The sequence below is a fragment of the Vicugna pacos genome, chromosome 17, assembly GCF_048564905.1.
Source record: "Vicugna pacos chromosome 17, VicPac4, whole genome shotgun sequence".
In the NCBI taxonomy this organism is placed as follows: Eukaryota; Metazoa; Chordata; class Mammalia; order Artiodactyla; family Camelidae; genus Vicugna; species Vicugna pacos.
The window spans coordinates 27,897,293-27,919,335 of record NC_133003.1 but is presented as its reverse complement, the minus strand read 5'-3'; the positions used below and the strand labels follow the sequence as shown (position 1 = coordinate 27,919,335).

Sequence of the window (22,043 nt, the reverse complement as noted above, 5' to 3'; positions counted from 1 at the left end):
TGTAATGTATGTTTATCCAAAGAATTGTACGTGAATGTTCATTGCAGGATTATTCATAATAACCCCAAACTGGAAGTCATCCGTATGTCCATCAATTAGTGAATAAATAAAACAAATGTGATATAGTCATATAATGGAAGACTATTTATCAAAAAAAAAGAAATGAACTTCTTTTACATACTACAGATGGCTGAACCTCAAACACATCATTAACTGAAAGAAGCCAGACATAAAAAACTCTATATGATTCCATTTATATGGAATTTTCAGTAATTGTAAGCCTATAGGGACTAAAAGCAAATCAGTGGTTGCCTAGGGCTAGAGGTAGGAGTAGGGTTAGACTGCATATGAGCTCAGGGAAACTTTTTGCAGTGATGAAGATGTTTTAGAACTGGATCTTGGTAATGGTTACAAAACTGTATAAATTTACTAAAAATTCATTGAACTGTATACTTTGAAATGGTGAATTCTATAGTATGTATATTATACCTATAAAAACTGTAAAAAAAGATGTACATTGTATTAGGGTTTAATGAAGGAAGCAGAACCAGTAGATTATACATATCCCCTATACGTATGCATCCATATATATGTATATACGTACAGTTCATTATAGGGAATTGACTTATGCAACTGTGGAGGCTGGTTAAGCAGGTCCAAGATCTGTAGGGGCAGGCTGTTAGGAAGGGAAGAGCCACAGAGGGGAGAGCAATTGTAGACCTAGCTGCTGTTTGGTGTCTGACTCAGGGCATTCCCAAACTTTCTATTTAAAAGGACTTCCACTGATTGAGTTAGGCCCTCACAAATAATATTTCCCCCCATTAACAAATCAATTTACCAGGGGATTTGAATTACATCTGGAAAATCTCTTCATAGCAGTCCTAGATTTGTGTTTGATTGAATAACTGGGAGAAGGTGTGCATGACATAAAAGACTGCTGTCCTCCTTTCAGTCCTTGTAGTTTAGCCTAACCAAATTGATGTGTCAAAAAACCATCACACAAGTGTTTCGTTTTCTCTGGACAGATGGTTTGTTATTACAAGCTGCAAGGATGTTCAATTTGTTCATTTAGTCACCCAGATGACATTTTTTAGAGGACCTACTGTGTGTCAAACACAATAGTGTAGGCTGTATTCTCATTAAAAAAAATTCTTTACATACTGATGGGCACATAGAAGATGCTCAAATATTTGTTGAATGAATATGCCATCATTACACCACCAGGATTTATTCATCCCCCAATTTTATTTATGAACATGGCATTTGAGAAAGCTTTTATCTTTAAGATGGAGTATCCATTATGCAGCCTTAAATAGCAAAGTTTCACATTTCTCTCTCCATGCATACTTACAAAATTTACACAACTTAACCTTTTTTTTTTTTTTTGCCAAGAGTTTCTTGAAGGAAAAGTGCTCTCTAAACAAATAACCACATCAAGAAACAAGACAAATAATTGTGACAGGTAATCTTAATCTGTTGCAGCTTCAGCAACTGCTTCTCCAGGCAACATTTACCCAGTCTTTCCGCAGCGACCGCGACAGTTTCCATGGCGACAACTTTGTTTCTGCGCGGCAACTGACCGCCCAGCTTGGCAGGAGCCGGTAGGGTTACGGGTGTTGCACCCCTCATTTTCTCTCTTCGTTTCACCGCTGGAGAAGTTCACTGAACGTTTCCCTCTTATGTGAGCAGCTGGGAAACGGAAAATAATCGGACAGGTACTTCCTTGGCCTGAGCTTTTTCTCTTCACCCCTCTCTCGGGCCAGGAGACTGAGAATTGGGTGCCAGCAGAATTAGTTTCTTTTTCTAGGCGGGAATCTCCAAATTGTGTGGGCATCCGCAGCAAATGCAGTCGATATGACAGTTAATTGTTCAGTATTTATATGACATTTTAGGTTTCTTATGCATTTAGTATGCCTATTTTTGCTTGATCATAATATAGCTTTTCAGAAAGGCAGCAAAACTAACATACTATATTGATGTTTGAAAATATTAATGATGTAAAGTGTCAGTTTTTTGGGGAGAGGAATTATACCTCAACAACTGGATTTTGTTTTTGTGATTTGCATCTTAGAGAAAAATTTGAACCTGCAATTTTAGAACTGTAAGAGTGTCTAGAGAGCATCCGATCCAATATTCCTTAATTTCACTCATGAGGAAACTGAAGCCTTCACTCACTGGGAAGTGACTGGCTTCATTTCTTCATAGCAATGAGTGGTGGAGATCTAACAGGAATCCCTACTCATTTATCTCAACTGCCATTTTCAGAAGGAAGATCTAAAGAGGCCTAGAATTTTTGGTATTGATGTGTAAGATATGTTATGAATATATTGAGGCTAGCTTTTACAATAATGGCTTTATGGATTTTTTCTTCTCAGAGTATAGAGTATTTTCTTTCTTTTTTTTCTCTCTTTATTTCTTTCTTTATTTTTTAGAATATAGAGTATTTTCATCTTTAAGGGATCAAGATGTCAGATCCAAACAAAGCTGCCATTGCAGCAGAAAAGGAGGCTCTGAACTTGAAGTTACCGCCCATTGTCCGTCCCCCTGAAGACATAGGTGTTGACACACCAACACAGAGTAAGCTGCTGAGTTACAGAAGATCCAAGGAGCAGCAGAAGACAATTAATCAGTTAGTGTAAGTAGCATACTACTAAATAATCCTTCTTTGGAATGTGAATGAAATAATTAGTGTTTGTATTCTCATAAAAAGTATTATGTAGGTTGTTCATGGGCAAAACACCATCTTCAAATTCAATTAGGAAAACGATTTACAAAGTAATCATGATAGCAAATGTTATATAATGCTTACAGTGTTTATTCTAAGCATTGTTTTTATTGTTTTACCTATACTTTTTATAGCCCTATAACACGGATACTGTTGTTATCTCTATTTATAGATAAGTAAACTGCAAAGAAGTTAAGTAACTTGCTCAAGGTCACAGAGTTGACCCTGACAGTCTGGTCCTAGAATATGCATACTTTGAACACCATGCTATTCCTCCTCTTGATATATCATAACCATACTGGTCTCTGAAAGTAAAGCCAAGTAACTGGGCCTCTACAAATAGTATTGTAGTTGAGCAAATACTTAATAAAATAACTTGAAACTACTTGCACTTAAAATTTTTTCCATACAAAAGGAAATATAGTCCAACTTCCTGTGCTTTCCCCTCCGATTTAGTGAAAATTAAAACTAATTTAGGTACCAGCTACCAAAGACTGTCATAAGGATGGTTCAGTTCAATTCAGCAGTTACTGAGAATTTCCTAGGTACCTGACACTGCTGGGCTGTGGGGATAAATAAGAAGAAAAAGACACTGAGCTCATCTGTAAGACTTGAACCTAACACTGAACTATAAAATAGGGGATTTCTCTAGTGGATTTCTGCTTCTCTTTCTGCATTCTCTTTCCCTTTTTGGTCTGCCTTATTCATACATATTTTTGGCAACTGACTTAAGTTTTACTCTGTGTTACATTGTTGATGATCATATTGTTGCTAGTTTAAAATAATTTAAATTTTTGCTAATTTTACTTTCCTTACAATTGAACAGGCCTATTAATCATATAACTTCTTTAGATTTATATTATTAGTCTATTAATCATCTAATCATATTTAAATCCAAATATATAAGGTATATTAACTAATGTCAGTATATATATTATTAGATGCCCTTTACTCCTTTCATTTGTAAAATGCTACTTGATGTTTTAGTAGACCTAGACAGTAGAGAAGGGGGTTCCTTAGGAGTTGCATATTGTTCTTGTCCAAAACCTTTCATTATTTCAGGTTGTCATGTTGAACTGCTTGCAGTTCCATGACTGTATTATATTTTTTAAGTTTAGTGAAAAATAAATTTCATAATTGCTCCCTGCAGTTTCCTTCACTGGAAAGCATTTGTCTGCGTGAATATATATACTAGCTCTTCAAGGCTTAGTTTTTGAATCACCTCCTCCAGAAAACCTTCTCCTAATCCCCCTTGTGCAGCCTTAACCCTTTCTACATATTTCTTTTACATCTATTTAAAGATGTTCAGTACCTACAGTTACACAGATACTGCTTGTTACTGGAAAGACCATAGAGAACACAATAGAAAGGACTGTAGACTTTCAGAAGCTCATATTCTAGTGTGAGCAGACAGTTAGTAAACATGTTTTTAAAAAAGAGTATGTTAATTCTTTAGAAGGTGATAGATACTATGAAGAAATAAAATAGTGGGATAGAGTGTGACAGGGAAGGTGTTCCTAGGAACATTGCAGGACAGTCCTGTGGAGATGATATTTAGTGATCTACAGAATAAGAAGCTTGTTATTTAAATGAACTTGGGAACACCACTCTAGCAAAGGGGACAGCAAGAACAAAAGCCCTGAAATGTGAATGCTTTCAGTTTGTTCTCAGAACTGACAGAGGTCAATGTCACTAGAGTATCAGGAGTCTGGGGAAGAGTGGTATCAGGTGAAGATGGAGAGAAAGGTGGAGGCAGATTGTAGGTCTTGATAAGGAATTCAGATTCCTTTAAGTGCGATGGAAGCCATTGGACTGTTCTAAACTGGGGAGTGACATGAAATCCAACTTACATTTAAAAAATATCACTCGGACTATTAGGAATAGACTGAGGTGGAGGGGAAGAGGGCAAGAATAGGAGGAAACAGAGCTCAGGTAGGATTTTTTGGGAGTAGTATAGATGAGAACTTAACAGTGGTTTGGATAAGGCTGGAGACAATGGAGGAGGAGAAGAGAAGTAGATTTATAGGGGATATTGTTTGGATCCAGAATCAGTAAGATTTGCTGTTGGATTGGCTTTGGTAACAAGGTGGATGGTAGTGACTATATTTATAAAGAATTGGAAGTTCAGGAGATGAGGGGTGTAAAAAGCAATAATTCTCTTCTGGAGTTGAGGTTCCTCTGTAACATTTAAGGGGAAATACGTTAAGTAGGCAGTTGGCTATGTAAGAGAAGAGGTCTGGGCTAGAGATACAAAGTTGGGATTCAGCAGAATATAGACAGTTTTTTAAAGCTATGAGGAATAGCTGAAATCACCCAGAGAGAGAAAAAACATTGGGAGGAGAAAGCAGCCCAGGACTAAGCCTTTAGGAATTATGATGTTTAGGTGTTGCATAGAGTAAGGTCAACCCGCAAATAGGTTGAGGAAGTGCTACCAGTGATACAGGAGGAAAACCACAGGAGCAGGTGTCATAAGCAGAGAGAGCAGAGTACGTTATGACACAGTAAGTATTGTTGTTTATTCTTTTAGTTGTTCTTGTCTACTTTATTGTGACATGCTTGAGGGCAGAGATCTCAGCACAAAGCACAGTGCCTGGCATGTTATTGTTGGTGAATGAATGGGTGGATGAAGGAATTTTTGAAGGAGGAACTTTACCTCTTACTGTGTTTCATACAGGTCTATAAGTAAGTACTTCTCTCATTTGATGAAATGAAAAATACTGCCTCAAAATTACCTGAAGTAGAGCACTGTATTAATACTGAGATTAGGATTGTCATGTGTTTTATATGGGGAAAATGCATTTGGAATTAGATATTTTTATACTAGAAACACATTTTTCTGGGTGGCCATGGATTTTGTGATTGTACTTCTACCTGTTAGGTAACAGGAATGTAGACTTCCTTGTTTCAGAGGTGGGGCGAGCTCTGTGACTAGAGAGAGTTCCAGGAGTGAGGTGGGATGTTAAAGGAGTCCTGGGCAGAACTGGGCCCCCTGCTGGGATCAGTTCCTGGGAACACTTGGCTGAGTGAAAATCGAATGTAGTCTCTCACACAGTCCTTTGAAATTATCCAGTTTTTCTTCATTTATTTGTTTTTGATTATTAACACAGAAAGCAAAAACAGGGAGTGAAAATCCTCACTCTCATATTCTTGTCAGCTGTTTTTATTTATAGCAGTAGGAGAAAACACACTCCCAGAAATTGTTGCTATGTTAAAGGGTGGCATTTATACATAAAGAGCTCAAAGAAGTTAGGCATATTTATGTTAGGATCATTATAGTGCAAGGCAGCTATTGCCAACTAGCATGCCAAAATAGTAGTCAAGTTCCTTGAAAGTATTGATCACTGAGAGCTACACTGCTCAGGGATAATGATGGATGAAGGAAAGTCCGGCCTGGGCCTTGATGAGTATCAAAGAAAAGAGGAGGGAGGATATTCCAGGCACATTTTCTGCTCCATGTGAAAAAGCCTTTGGAATTTTGGTTTAGTCAGACTCAGTAAGATTCAACAGGGAAATGAGGCTACTCAAAAAAGCTAATTCAGTCTTAGTCTGTTTTAATAAATGAAGAATGTCTAGAATGTGGGAGAGAAAATTTTTACTCTGCACTGGTCAAATGACATCTGGAATTCTGGGATCATACTTTAAGAGGGATGTTGATAAACTATTATAGTTACTGAGGAGAGCAAGGAATTTTAAAACTACCTAATTTAAATGAAACTGATTCACTTAATGGGCAAGAGTACAGACTCTGACATTAGACAGATCTGAGTTCATGTCCTGTTTCTGCAGCTTATTAACCTGGTGAGTTTGCAAGTCAAGTAACTTTACTTATCTTCATCTTCCTGTTCATATGATGGAGACAATAATAGTGGTTGCCTCTTGGGATTTTTGTGAGCATTAAATGAGATCCATGCATATAAAGATCTTAAGCTGATTCCTAGAACATCATAAGCTCACCATAAACGGTAACTTTTATTGACAGGAATGGTTGAAGGAACTGCATAGGTATCATTAAGTTTTGAAAGAGTAATATAGAAGAGGAATGTGACTTTTTAAAATAAAACTCTAGAGAATAGAAGTTACAAGGATACAACTTAATACAAGAAATTTGTTTCTAAGAATATGAACTAGCTGACAATAAATTGGGCTACTTCAGAAAGTGATGAATGTCATCCCCCTTTACCCATCCTGAACTACAACTTGATATTTTTGAAAGTATCCATGCATTAAATAGGGTACTGAACTAGACATGCAAGATATTTTCCAAATCCACCATTCTGATCGTTCATTCTACAGATATTTATTGACCTTAATGTCACTATGGACACCATCTAAATGATATAGATAGAGCAGTGAGCAAAATAGATACGATCTTTATCTTTATGGAGTTTACAAGTTTTTGCTTTTATGGTTCCAGTGGACATCCTTTCCTTGAAATTCCTTTTAGTTCTCCTCTTGCCTCTCTGACCATATCTCATTTGCCTTCTTCAGTTGGTCTTCCTCATTCCTGTCACATTTGGCATCCTCCAATCTTCTTTCTTAGGTCTCTTTTGTTTTCCTTGTATATTTTCTGCTTTGGCTATCTCTTCTAGTGTACCTAGTCTTTACAAACTGGTAGATTTGTCTTCCTAAAGATGTTCCCAAGCTTAAAAACTCTCAGTGACTCTCCAGTGTCTATTAAATTAAAAGGCTTGCTGTTTGCAGCCCTTAGCTAGATACTCCAAACCACTTCTGCAAACTAATCTCCATCTGGTTACATAAACTCTGGGCAGATTGGATAACTCCTCATTCCTAATTTTTGCCTTTCGTCATTCCCTTTCCTTCCTGTTTCTCAAGATCTTTGTTTTTACAGATCCATATACCCAGGAAAACCAGTCTCCACCTGAGAGTCTCTTCTTCACTGAAAGCTCATTATAAATGCTAACTTGTCCACATAGCCTTCACAGATAGCTCCAGGTAGAAGTGAACTTGTCTGTCCTCTAAACCATCAGGGTGCCATACTTTTCGTATAGTACTATGATCTTATCTTCCTACCCTTTCAATTTATAAATTCCTTGAAACTTGTTGCTGCTATATTTTAATAAAACCTAGTAGGGTATCTTGCAAAATAGAAGCAGTCATTAAGTATTTGGTGATAGATGAATGCATTATACAATGATATATGAATGATATTATACAATGAAATACATATACACAAGTATAATGTGTACAATGATATAAATAAACTTTATTTAAAGAAGAAATTAATTTTATGGGTGATAAATTCCTACATTCAAAACTGTTTATTAAGTACCTAATATGTGCCAGGTACTATTCTGAGCTTTGGGGATAAAGCAATGAATAAAATAGTCTACAACATATAACATTGCAAGTGATGGTAAGTGCTACGAAGCAAGGTAAGTGAGTTAAAAGTGATGGACAGTGAAGGAAATACTACTTAATATAAGGGGTAAGGGAAGGCTTCTCTGACAGAGTGATATTTAAACAGAGGTTAATACATATAAGGGCCCACAGTGCATCAGGATTAAGTTAAAATTGTCATGTTATAGTTGTAAAAAATTTGTTACCATTTTTAGTCTCCTTTTATAGTACACATGAATAATTTGAAAATTAAGGTCTCATTGCTAATGGCTATTGAGATTTATTTCTCATAGAAAATTCTGTGTGATAAAGAACTCTTGAATATCTCTTCTTTAAGTATAGTTGAAAAATGTTGAAATTGTAATGTTTTAATCATATATTTTAATGTTATATTCAAGAGAGTCATACATTTTTCTAACTATAAATTTCAGAATTGAGGGAGCCAAAAGAAATTTAGACAGAATACTGGATAAAAGAACACCTTCATCACCAGAGCCAGATTATCCCCCAACTGTAAGTTTATATTTTTTCTTTAAAAAGTTTACCCTTATATTATTTTAATTATTAATTATTTTAAGTCAATCTCAATATAACTAGTATTTTTAAAAAGCAATACATATATATATAAAACTATTTATATTTTTAATTAAAAATTTTCTTATTGATTTAATTATGCTTTGTTTATTTGCTTTTGACAGATGACCAGTGAAATTAAAAAGAAAGGAGTGAGTTCAATTTTTTATATTTCTTGTTTTAAAAATGCTCAAACAAATGATTACAAAGTAGCTCCTTCTAAGACCACCTACTAAATTCCATTCTAGAGGAGAAAGAAATTTAGAAACAGATTATTTTTTCTGCCAAAAGGAACAAGCATGTCCTGGATGACAATATGGGTTTTATTTTTGTTGCCATTCATTATCTGAGGATTAATTGTAAATATTTTTGTTCTTATTCCAAACAACTGAAAAAATATTTGAAGTGGTAGTTACAAAGGAAATACGTCTCCCTTTTTGCTGTCCTAATATTGATAAAAGATGACTGCTTATTGACAATCCGTTGTGTGCTACCCACATGCTAGATGATAGAGGTTAAAAAAAAGGACACTGACTGCGTGGTTGATAACATGGGACTATGATGTGATTTGTGGGAAGATGACAATATGTAAAATTTATTTAATAGCAAAGGATATGGAAACTTCTGGTAATAGTTACACAAAAAAGGAATTTATGCAGCATGTTCCCAGATGAGGGGACAGGCTTTCCAAATCCATTAAAGTTCCCTCTTGGGATAGAGGGCTAAGGATACCTTCGTACAGACTGAGGATCTTTGGAAGAACCTCATTTTAGCTATTCCAAGTTTTTTGTCCTTTTAAAATACTCTTCCTCCTCTTTCCTCTGCCTCCCAACCTTTCTGGAGACTCTGGCTGTCGATTTGCCTCTTTCCTAGGTGTAAGATCTAATATAAACACCCCAAATATTCATAAATATTTAATGTGAGGCTGAGTGACTGCAAGATATTTTTGTCTATGTGTTTAGGATCCTCACTCTTCCTCCACATTTCTTGTCTTTGGTGTCTTACAATCTAAAATAAGTAGCTGGATATGAAACAGTCATTCATTCCTGAATGCTATTGGCAGTCTGACTTCTGGGCACTCCACCACTTCATCATTAATGTCCGCGATGACCATTAGTTGCCAAAACTAAAGGATATCTTTAAAATACTTCTCTTACTACACCTCCAGCTGACTTTTAAAAAACCTTTTACTTTTAAATAATTGGACACATGGATGAGTGGAACAGAATAGATGACCCAGAAATAGACCACACAAGTACAGCCAACTGATTTCTGATAAAATGCAAAAATCAATTCAATGGGGAAAAAAAACAGTCTTTTTAACACATGGAGTGGAGCAGCTGGACATCCATTAAAAAAAATAACAACAAAAAACCCCCAAACCTCAGCCTAAACTTAATACCTTGTATAAAAATTAACTAAAAATTGATGATAGCTTTAAATGTAAAACAGAAAGATTAAAAATTTTAGAAGAAAACCTAGGACTAGGCAAAGAATTCTTAGACATGACATCAAAAGCACAATCCATATTAAAGACCTAAATGTAAGACCAGAAACCATAAAACTCCTAGAAGATAACATAGGCAAAATACTCTTTGACATAAATTGTAGCAATTTTTTTTTTGGATCTGTCTCTTAAGGCAAAGGAAACAAAAACAAAAATAAACAAATGGGACCTAATTAACCTTAAAAGCATTTGTACAGCAAAGGAAACCATTGACAAAATGAAAAGACAACCTACTGAATGGGAGAAAATATTTGCAAATGATATGACTGATAACAGGGTTAATATTCAAAGATATAAGCAGCTCATACGACTCAATATTAAAAAAATAAACAAACAGCCTCATTAAAAATTGGGCAGAAGACCTGAATAAACATTTTTCCAAAGAAGATATACAGATGATCAATAGGCACATGGAAAGATGCTCATCGCTAACCATCAGAGAAATGCAAATGAAAACCACAGTGAGATCACTTCACACCTACCAGAGTGGCTATCATGAAAAAGACCACAAGTAACAAATGTTGGTGAGAATGCAGAGAAAAGGAAACCCTTATACACTGTTGGTGGGAATGTAAATTGGTTCAGTCACTATGGAAAACAGTATGGAAGTTCCTCAAAAAAACTAAAAATAGAACTACCACATGATCCAGCAATTCCATTCCTGAGTATATATCCAAAGAAAATGAAAACACTAATTTGAAAAGATACATGCACCCCAGTTCATAGCAGCATTATTTACAATTGCCAAGATATGGAAGCAGTCTAAATGTCTATCGGTAGATGACTGGATAAGGAAGATGTGGTATATGTATACAATGGAATACTACTCAGCCATGAAAAAGAATGAAAATTTTCTATGTGCAACAACATGGATGAACCTGGAGGGTATTATGCATAGTGAAATAAGTGAGACAGAAAGACAGTACTGAATTTTATCACTTATATGTGGAATAAAAAAATAAAACAAATGAATATAATAAAACAGAAATACATAGATATAGGGAACAAACTAGTGGTTACCAGTGGGTAGAGAGAAGGGAGGAAGGGCAAGATAGGGGTAGGAAATTAAGAGGTACAAACTAATATGTATAAAATAAGTAAGCTATAGGATACATGTACAGCACAGGGAATATGGCCAATATTTTATAATAACTTTAAACAGAGTATAATATATAAAATTTTGAATCACTATGTTGTACATCTGAAACTAAAGTATATTGTAAACCAACTATACTTAAATTTAAAAAGCACAATCCATGAAAGAAAAAAACCTAGTAAATTATATTTCATTAAAATTAAAAACTACTGTTCAGTGAAAGACCCTGTTAAGATGATGAAAAAACAAGCTACATACTGTGAGAAAATATTCACAACACATATTCAACAAAGGACTTGTATCTAGAATATTTAAGAACTCTCAAAACACAATAGTATAAAAAAATCCAGTTAGAAAATGAGTAAAAGCCATGAATAAACATTTTATCAATAATATATGTGGATGGCAAATAAGCACATGAAAGATGCTCAGCATATTCATTATTGGGGAAATGCAAATGAAAGCTATGGTGAATTATCACTACATGCACATTAGAATGGATAAAATTTAAAAATTACAATTCTAGCAGACTTTTTGACACTGCTGAATATTAATTTCCTTCCAAATCGCCTTAGACTTATCTTTCTGGTCCTGTAACTATTATTTCTCTGTCATCTTCATGGGTGTTATTTGATTTCCTCATTTGTTTTTATTGCTGCGCAGACTACAGTGTGTGGATATATAATAATTTATTTAGCCACTCCTAAATGTTTGTAATATTTTGCTGCAATGAATAAACTGTAAGTGTGTTTTCATACAGTTGGAGGTATATTTTCAATTTCTCAAAGTAGAACTGCTGGGTTTAGTTAGAGATTGCAAAATTTCTCTCCCAAAGGGTTGTTCCAATTTGTGTTCCTACTTGCCACTGGTGAGAGTCCTTGATTCCCCACAGTCTCACCACAGAATGTGGGAATCATAGTTTTTATTTTTTGTCAGTCTGAAAGGTGACTAGTGGTGTCTTCAACTCATTTAATATTTCTTTTTCTAATTATGAATAAGATCAAATACCTTTTCATATGGTTAAGAGCCATTTTTATAATATTTTCATTGTGAAATGTTGATTCATGTCTTCTGCCCATTTTTCTATTGGTTTTATTTCCCCCTAATTTTAAAAAATTGCAGTAAAATATGCATAACATAGAATTTACCATCTTAACTATTTTAAAGTGTGCTGTTCAGTGGTGTTAAGTGTTTTCACATTGTTGTGCAACCAATCTCCAGAATATTTTCATCTTGCAAAACTGAAACTCTATATTCATTAAATCACTCCCCATTTCCTTCTCCCCCCAGTCCCTGGCAACTACCATTCTATTTTCTGTTTTATGAATTTGACTACTCTAGATATCTCATGTAAGTGGAATCATACAGTATGTGTTTCTTCGTCATTGGCTTGTTTTATTTAGCATAATGTCCTCCAGTTTCACCTATGTCTTAAATTTTTAAGCTTTCTTTACACTTTATTTGAGAACTATGTTTACAAGTATTTTCTCCCAGATTGTCAGTGTCTTTTGACCTTTTTTATTATGATTTTTTTTTTTGCCATCAAACATTTGAATTTTTTTTAGTCAGAATTTGTCCTACATTTTTTTATCTTTTGTACCTGGAATTTGAATCATAGCTAGAAAGTTTTCCCCTATCTTCAATTATAGCAGAATTTACCAGTATTTTCTAGTCCTTGTATAGTTTCATTCTTTAATTTAAATTCCTAATCTATTTGGAACTTATTCTTATGTATGTTGGAAGGTACAAGTTAAATTTATTTTTTTCCAAATGGCTAACCAGTTGCCCTAGAACTATTTATTAAAATTTTATCTTTGCTCCAGTGATTTGAGATGCCACATTTATCATAATATGAATTTTCCTGTGTCCTGGATCTATTTGTGGACTTTCCTTTTTTTTTCCCCAGTAGTTTGTCTGTTCAGGCTCCTGTACTACACTATTCTAATTAGGGGGCTTTATAGTATGTTTTAATGTCTCCTACAGCTAATCCTTCCTTATAGATTTTCTTTTTCAGGAATTTCTTGGCTGTTCTCTCATGTTTATTTTTCCACTTGAATTTAGGCTCTACTTGCCTAGCTCCTTAAAATTGTGTGAAGATGTTTTTACTGGCATTGCATTAAATTGTTTGGGGACAGTCTGAAATTTTCATGTTGTTAAAGTATCTTTACCAACATCAAGTGCTGTCTTTCCATTTGTTCATGTCTATTTTTGTCAGACTGCTTATTGTTATGGGATAATTTATGAAATTATTATACCAGAATATAATCTTCAAGAGAGTGGGGCTTTTTGTGTTTTGTTTTCTACTATATCCTCAGCATTTGGAAAAATACCTGAAGATTTGTTGAATTAATGAATTAAATGAAGGAATAGTAAGTTAGACAAAGGATTTTGTTTTGCCTTGAGAATATGAAGATTACAATAAGAACATTAATTTGGTGAGAACTCATCATAAATAAAGAAAAATACAAAATAGTTTCTTTGTATGTCATACTTTTGGATAAAATATTTGTATTCTGAAAATGTTTTTTGCCCAAAATATTTTTACTCTGAAATGCTACAGTTGAACATACATCATTGAAATGCTACACCATTTAGAACATGTAATTTTTTCTTATTACATTCTCAGTTCAACTATCTTTATTTGAAACAATGTGTAGAAAGTAGTCCGATAGTACCTATTCAGCAGGAATGGCTGGATCACATGTTAATGCTGATACCTGAGTCTTTAAAGGAAGGGAAAGAAAGAGAAGAACTCGTTCAAAGTCTCATAAATGAGGTGTCAAGTGATTTTGAAAAAAGCATGAAGAGATATTTGGGTAAGTAGCGTTTAACATATGCCAAACTTGTTTGTTCCCTCACCTTTCCCAACCAAAAGTAGAAATACGAAGAATGAATGACGAACATTATATGTTTAGCTATAAGTATTTCTTAGGTTTTTTTTTAAAAGTTTTTATTTTGAGCCTATAATCTAGTCAAAATCTTTGTAATTTAACGGCACTTTTTGTAATTTTTTTATGTGCTTATTAACTAATAGCTTTTTACTTTTTTACTTTGTCTTTATGGTTGTAGTTATACTATTTACAAGATTATAAGAAAATACTAATATGTTTGGGGAGATTTATTAGGGATTTAACCTTTGCAGTTTTAATTGGATCAGAATTCTTTAAGTGGCCATTCTAGTGGCTTTTGAGTAGATAGAATGAGAAAAACTGAGAACTTAACTAAAGTTTTACTGTATCTGAATTTACCTCCAAAATAGGACCAAAATAGTACCAAGAGCTTGATTTTGTTTCAAATAAAAGAGCTTTTTCTTATACTCATTTTTGATGTGTATTAAAGCATACTAGCTATTATCTGAAGTTAGAAATTTTGATTTAAGTTACGTCTTGCAGGGATTTTCAACAAAAGTTTATATATATATGTTTGTTTGTTTGTTTGGTTTGTTTTGTTTTTTTAAGTGCGGAGTGTTCTTGTGAGACCTCCAGTTAAATGGCTTGAAGATGAAGGAGGCCCTTTGCCTGAATCTCCTGTGTGAGTAAATTATTTTAAAAACAGTACTGTATCTAGGTTTTGATAACAGATTGAAAATAAACTGATTTTACATTCAAGGCTACAATTGTGAAGCTCAGAGGTATTCTGAAAACATTAATATATAGCACTACTGTTTTTTTTCCCTGAGAGGAATCCTCTACCTTAAACTTGTCTAGTTGTTGCATATACAATTATGGGAACCTTTATGAATATATATAGCTCAACTTGGTCTTAAGTAAGCTCGAGTATGCCAGACAGACTTCTCCATCTCTTCTCCCTAGTCCTAAGGACTGAGTTTGCTTATCTCTACCTAGGGTAACTTAGCCAAAACACAGTGGAAGTTGGGGCATTCATGCTTGGCCCATCACCCTGCCTTAACCACAGATGATCTCTGTTCTTACTGAACATAATGCACTCTCAAGATCTTCATGTATTTTTATTACATGCATATCTCATAAGTTTTCTATTGCTGACCATATTTCTATCTTCTTAATCCCCAGTCTTCTCACTTTAATACTAATTCCACGTCATAAATATTATTTCCTAAAATTTAGAATGTGTTATTTGAATCCTATTTGATGTGGTGTTTTGCTTTTCCAGGGGCCTGGATTATTCTAATCCTTGGCATTCTAACTATCTGCAGACAAGAAGTCAAATATTAGCTAATTTGCACATTGTTCATCCAACTATGAAAATGTTACTGGACCTTGGTTATACAGCGTTTGCCAATACAGTTTTGCTAGACTTAACAGGAATTAGGTAAAATCCCATATTTATTAATTAGCATTTAAAATTTGAATGTCTTCTGCTTGAGTCTTTCTGGTTTTGACTGTATAATTTTTAAAACTGATAAATCTTCAGGACTTTTCTTTAGATTTAAAAAATTTTTAATTTATCTTATTTGTTTCAGTAATTTGGATCAAGACCAATATCTGTTATCTGCTTTAAATCCTTTTTATTTTTCTCATAAATAGAGCTAAAGGCCCAATTGATTGTGAATCACTGAAAAATGATTTATCCATACAAGCTAGAAAGGCAGAAGAGAAGATAATGAACACATGGTATCCAAAGGTTATAAATCTTTTTACAAAGAAGGAGGCACTAGAAGGCATTAAACCTGAGAAATTGGATGCATTTTATAACTGTGTTTCCACGCTTATGTCAAATCAGGTAAATACATTTTATATATTTTAAATGATAATGTTACTAAAATTAGTATTTTAAATAAATCTTATAACTTATAGTGTGCATTTCTAAGTTCCAGCTAAGTTGTAGTGGCTTCATCTTCACCTAGTAGAGTGCTGGAAATCTGACTCTCTAGGGAAAAAAAAAAGCCCTGATTTGTAGTGTTTGCCAATTTCCATGGTGTAAATAATCCCACCATCGTGATTTTCAAGCATCCAAGGGTTTAGTAACTGGCTCACGAAATTCTTGAATATTTGACAGTTGGCTCTTGTAGGAGATAGCTCTAGTATACCACTGTCCCTCATCCCATATACACATTACCCCATGACACCCTCAACCTTAGGTTTCAGGCCTCTCCTCCCTTCAGTCTTCACCAGGTTGTTTGGTCTTCTGGAACTTCTTATGTACCAGGGACAGAATTATTAAAGAATTTAGAAGATTGTGAGTTGCCATTTTAAGATTGTTGATATTCTATAAAAAAATTAAAGTTTGTATATATTCTATTTATTTTCATAGACTATATTTATTAAGAATATATTGTGCTGAATGAAGATAATTTTCAGGACTAAATGGATTGGTAGAGTGAAATAATTACTCACTGATTTTAGTTAAAGGTTGAATTTCTACTTTGTAAAGTAATAATAATTTATGAAATCATGCAGCTAAAGGATCTTTTAAAGAGAACTGTAGAAGGATTTGTAAAACTCTTTGACCAAGAAGATCAACGAGGGTTGCCAATATTTAAGATGGAATTGACATTTGATGATGATAAAATGGAATTTTATCCTACTTTTCAAGATTTGGAAGATGTTGTTTTGGAATTGGTTGAGCGAATAGCTGAAGCTCTGCAGGTATTCCTTTATCCACCAGGTTTCTTTAAATGGCTCTTTTTCAAAATTTTAAACTGAATTGGAGCTGTATAAAGTGGATGTGTACATAAAATGTTACAACTCATTTTGTTTCCATCCTCCAGCTTATTTTAAGTTAAAAGTGCTTTCACTTTGAGAAAGTTTCTTGGCTTAAGATCACTTTTTCCTTCTTAGAACTTTTTTTACTATGGTTACGAATTGATATTTTTGTGCATGTCTCATCTTCCCTACTGAGTTATGAACTTAAGGACAAGATCTAAGTCATGTTTGTTCTTTCTAGAGCTTCTCTAGTATAATCACTCTGACACTGTAGTTCCTTAATACGTATTTGTTGAATAATAGGAAACTAACACAACTAAGGTTTTATATTAGACTACAAACAATTTTAAATCACGTTACTTTGCATCAAGTTATCTTTTCTTGGACCATTGAGATATGAAAAAAAATTTTAACAGTATAGTATAAGATCTACATATAGATCAATTTGCACAGATATTTATTTCATGAATTGTCATTTTTATTTATGTTAGAATGTCCAAACAGTACCCTCTTGGCTGTCAGGAACTTCAACAACTGTGAATCTTGACACAGAACTTCCTGAACACGTGTTACAATGGGCTCTTGATACACTGAAGGTGGCAGTACATCGTAACTTAGAAGGTGCAAGAAAACATCATGAGACATACGGTATATATGACACATTATATCTCTTTTTGTCACAAAAGAATATCATTTTATTTTTATTAGAATTTGGTCAGATATTTGGTTGTCTGGATCTGTCATGAAAGAGCAGAGAGAACCAGAAGTGAGCATAGGCATGACTTTTGGCAGAGTCAAGGATCAAACCCAAAAAACTTGAATTCTGTTGTTCGGTCCAAAGGGTGTATGTTAACTGGAGCAGGGTGATAAAGCCAAAATGTAGAGAGATGTTGGCATAAGGAGAAAGTTAAATCAAGGGAGAAAGCAAGGTAATTTCTAAGAAAAGTTTTTAAGAGCCTGTAGCTCGATAGTCTCCTCAACTGTATTATGGAGTCAGAATAGATGTTATTTGACATTCTATTAACTAAAAACTTTTATTAACTGGCTTATCTATACCTCTAAGTTATTTTACATACCCTATTATCTTTATTTTAAAACATCTGTGTTTAACCTGCTTTGCTTAAGTCTATTTTACGTTATTTTGTCTCTTCTTATTAAAGTATGTTAATAGTCTATTAATAATATTTAATTGAGTAGACTACTCCATTCCATGACCATATGAAAAAAGCACTTTACTTTTTAAAAGAGTGTTTTGAGATTTTAATTAGATTATTAATTTTCAGTTGAAAAATATAATTGGCTCCTTGATGGGACTGCAGTTGAGCAGATAGAGACTTTTCAGGCAGAAGATCATACTTTTGATGAATACACAGAGGTAAGTGTTAATTCTGTTTTTCATTAATGTCTTTTGAGTTTCTTTTTAAAATTAGGACCTTTTTATTATAGAAAATAAATGCTTCAGTTTAAGTTAATAGAATTTCTTACTCAAAACATCATTTTAGTAAACTCATACGTTCCTCTAATTATTTAGTCACTCATATAACTCATTAATTGATTCAACAAAAATATCTTTCATCATATTCATCATACACATAGCAAGATTTCAGTGATGCAAAAATAAATAATACATAGACATTCTCCTCAGGAGCATATATGTGGCATGGAAGTCAGACATAGAAATAACAACTATAATATATTGAGATAAGTACTAGAATAGAGATACGGACAAAGTGTTGTGGAAGCTCAGAAGAGAAAATGATTGCTTTTACCTTGGGAAATTGGTGAAGGTTTCTTGAAAAAGTGAAAAGAAAGCTGGGCTTTGATTATAGGTGAGGAGAGAGGGAATATAGCATGAGCAAAGGCCAGAAGTCTTTAGAGGTGTTCAGACAACATCAAATAATCCCCAAATAATTGAAGAATAGGTAACTAGAAATATAATATGTGGCAGATTTAGAGTCTAAAGTTGGAACTATAAGTTGGAGTCACATGGGAAAATCTTTTGGTATCTTTGCTCAAGAGTTTGTACTTTGTTTTGAAGGTTTTTAGCCATGGAAGTAATTTACTTGAATCTGAGTTTTAGAAAGATAATTCTGGCAGCAATAGGGGAGAACTAGTAGAATCAAAAAGATTCCTATCTCCTGAAAGACCTTGTTCTATTAGTTAAAGTTAGGCTTCTGGCTCTTCGTGTTCTTCCTTTCTACAGGGTCAGGGGCATCCCCAGTGCCGTGTCTGCGTAAGGGACCCAGGTCTGCTTGAAAGCTCTGCACCAGCACTTGCCCCCACTGAGTGCTAGAACTCTACTCCTTGCTTGTTTGTCTTAGAGGTGCAGGTTCACAAAGGCACCTGCGCAGCAAATTAGTCCCCTCTGCCTGGGGCTGTAAAAATCTCAGCCCTGCCTATGAAGTTGTGGAGACCCGTGGGTAGGGATTCAGGTTTCAACTCCACCTTCACCTGGGAGCCACACAGCGGGTTTCCCAGCATAAGAGCCCTCTTCCTCCTTTGCCACTCCCTCCCTGTGGGACAAGTCCTGCATTAATTTCCTTTTACTTTTTTTTTTCTTCTACCAGATTTTGTGAGGAATTTGTCTTTTGAAGTAGATGATTTTCTGTCAAATTTAGCAAGTGTTCTGAGTGAATGGGTGGGTCTGTGGATATCTCTCTTCATGGGAGAGCCTGAGCTAAGAGCATCCTTCTACTCCTCCATCTTGGCACTCCGCCTTGTTATTTTATTCTTTTGATGCAGTATGGATTTTTTTAAACTTATCTTTCTTTTATTATTAGTGTATAGAAACAGAACAGGTTTCTGTATATTAACTTTGTATCCTTCAACTTTCCTGAATTTATTTATTAGGTCTAACTACTTTTTTGGCAATATTTTTAGTATTTTCTTCATGTATTATCATGTCATTCGCAAACAGTGACAATTTTACTTCTTCCTTTCCAAGTTAGATGCCCTTTATTTCTTTTTCTTGTCTGTTTGTTGTGCTAGGACTTCCAATACTACGTTGAATAAAGTGGCAAGAGTGGGCATCATTGTCTTCTTCCTGATCTTAGAGTAAATGCTTTTAACTTTTCACCATTAAGTATGATATTGGCTGTGTGATGTGGCCTTTATTATGTTGAAATATGCTCCCTCTATACCCATTTGGCTGAGTTTTTTTTTAAATCATAAATGGAGTTGAATTGTGCCAAAAGCTTTTTCTGCACCTATTGAGATGATTGTATGGTTTTTATTCTTCATTTTGTTAATATGGTGTATCACACTGATTGATTTGCAGATATTGAATCATTCTTGCATCCCTGGGATAAATCCCACTTGATCATGGTGTATGATGCTTTTAATGTATTGTTGAATTTGGTTCGATACTATTTTGTTGAGGATTTTTACATCTGTGTTCATCATTGATATTTGCTTGTAATTTCCTTTTTCTTGTATTATCTTTGTCTGGTTTTGACATCAGGGTGATGCTGGCTTCATGTAATGAGTTTGGAAGCTTTCCTTTCTCTTCAATTTTTTGTAATAGTTTGAGGACAGGTGTTAAACTCTTCTTAAATTTTTGGTAGAATTCACCTATGAAATTGTCTGGTCCTGGACTTTCGTTTTTTGGGAGTTTTAAATTATTTATTCAAATACTTTACTGGTAATTGGTTTGTTCACGTTTTCTATTTATCCTATTCAGCCATGGGAGATTGTACGGTTCTCAGAATTTGTCCATTTCTTCTGGGTTGTCCATTTTATTGCTGTATAATTGTTTGTAGTACTCTTATGTTATCCTTTTTATTTCTGTTGTGTCAGTTGTAACTTTTCCTCTTTCATTTCTAGTTTTGTTTATTTTAGCCCTCTTTTTTTCTTAATGAGTCTGGCTAAAGGTTTATCAATTTTATCTTTTCAAAGAACCAGCTTTTGGTTTCATTGATCTTTTCTATTGTTTTTTAAAATATCTATTTCATTTATTTCCACTCTGATTTTTATTTCTTTCCTTTTACTGTTTTAGATTTTGTTTGTTTTTCTTTTTGTAGTTCCTTTGGGTGTAATGTTACATTGTTTACTTGAGAATTTTCTTGTTTCCTGAGGTGGACTTGTATCACTGTAATTTACCTCTTAGAACTGCTTTTGCTGATCCCATATATTTGGGGGTCATTGTGTTTCTATTTTCATTTATTTCCAGGTATTATTTTATTCCCTCTTTGACTTCTTCAGTGGCTGATTGCTTGTTTCATTGTGGTTTTAAATTTTCATTTCACTGACGATTAATGATGTTAAACATCTTATAATGTGTTATTTTCCATCTGTCTATCTTTTTAGAAGTAAAATGTCTGTTATAATAATTTTTATATTTTAAGCTGCATTTTTGTATTCTTAATGTTCAATTATAAATGGATTTATTTTATTGTGTTATACTATTATAAAAGTTCTTATTATTGAATTTTAAGCAGTCTATATATATTTTGAATAAAAGTCCTTAATCTGAAATGTATTTTGCAAATATTTTCTCCCCATATATGACTTGACTTTTTATTATTTGTAACCATGTCGTTCAAGGAGCAGGCATTTTAAATTTTAGTGAATTTTAGTCAATCAATTTTTTTTTCTGTTAAGGTTCATTCTTTTTCTGTCCCATGTAAGAAATTTTTGCCCACTCTGTGGTCAGAAAGATTTGCTCCTAGACGTTTAATAGTTTTAGCTTTTACATTTAGGTCTACTACCCATCATATATAATTTTCCCATTTGGTGTAGAATATGGGTCATGGTTCAGTGTTTTCCACTTGGGTATCAAGCTGTTCCAACATCATTTATTGAAAATATCATCTTTTCCCCATTAAATTATCTTGGCATTTTTGTTGAAATTCAGTTGACTCTATATTTATTGTCTATTTCTGGATTTTCTATTTTTTCCCATTGTTTAAAGATCTGTTCTTATGCCAATACCATGGTCTTGATTTCTGTAGTTCTCTAGTAAGTTAAAATTAGGTATTATAAGTTCTCTACTTTGTTCTTCTTTTTCAAAATTATTTTGACTACTCTAGGTCTTCTCCATATACATACCATATGTAAAATACCATATTCATTTTAAAATCAACTTCTATAAAGAAGCCAGCTGGGATTTTGATTAGAATTGCATTAAATTTCTTGATCAATTTGGGAAGAACTGTCATCTTA

General features: G+C 33.8%; 1 protein-coding gene across 3 annotated transcripts in view; it reads left to right on the top strand.

Moving 5' to 3' along the window:
- The first annotated feature begins 1,655 nt into the window (after nucleotides 1-1,655).
- DNAH12 (dynein axonemal heavy chain 12) overlaps nucleotides 1,656-22,043 on the top strand; it is a 139,512-nt gene continuing 119,124 nt past the window's right edge. For 2 of the 3 annotated variants that reach the window (XM_072941525.1, XM_072941526.1), the window contains exons 1-5: nucleotides 15,397-15,549; nucleotides 15,765-15,960; nucleotides 16,638-16,826; nucleotides 17,375-17,531; nucleotides 18,167-18,258. In XM_072941525.1, coding sequence (XP_072797626.1) covers nucleotides 15,479-15,549; nucleotides 15,765-15,960; nucleotides 16,638-16,826; nucleotides 17,375-17,531; nucleotides 18,167-18,258 — 705 coding nt within the window. In that variant the 5' untranslated portion in view covers nucleotides 15,397-15,478. Of the gene's footprint in view, nucleotides 1,716-2,432; nucleotides 2,636-8,514; nucleotides 8,597-8,781; nucleotides 8,809-13,885; nucleotides 14,076-14,717; nucleotides 14,791-15,390; nucleotides 15,550-15,764; nucleotides 15,961-16,637; nucleotides 16,827-17,374; nucleotides 17,532-18,166; nucleotides 18,259-22,043 lie in introns of those variants that run through there. The other variant, XM_072941527.1, reaches the window with a different exon arrangement.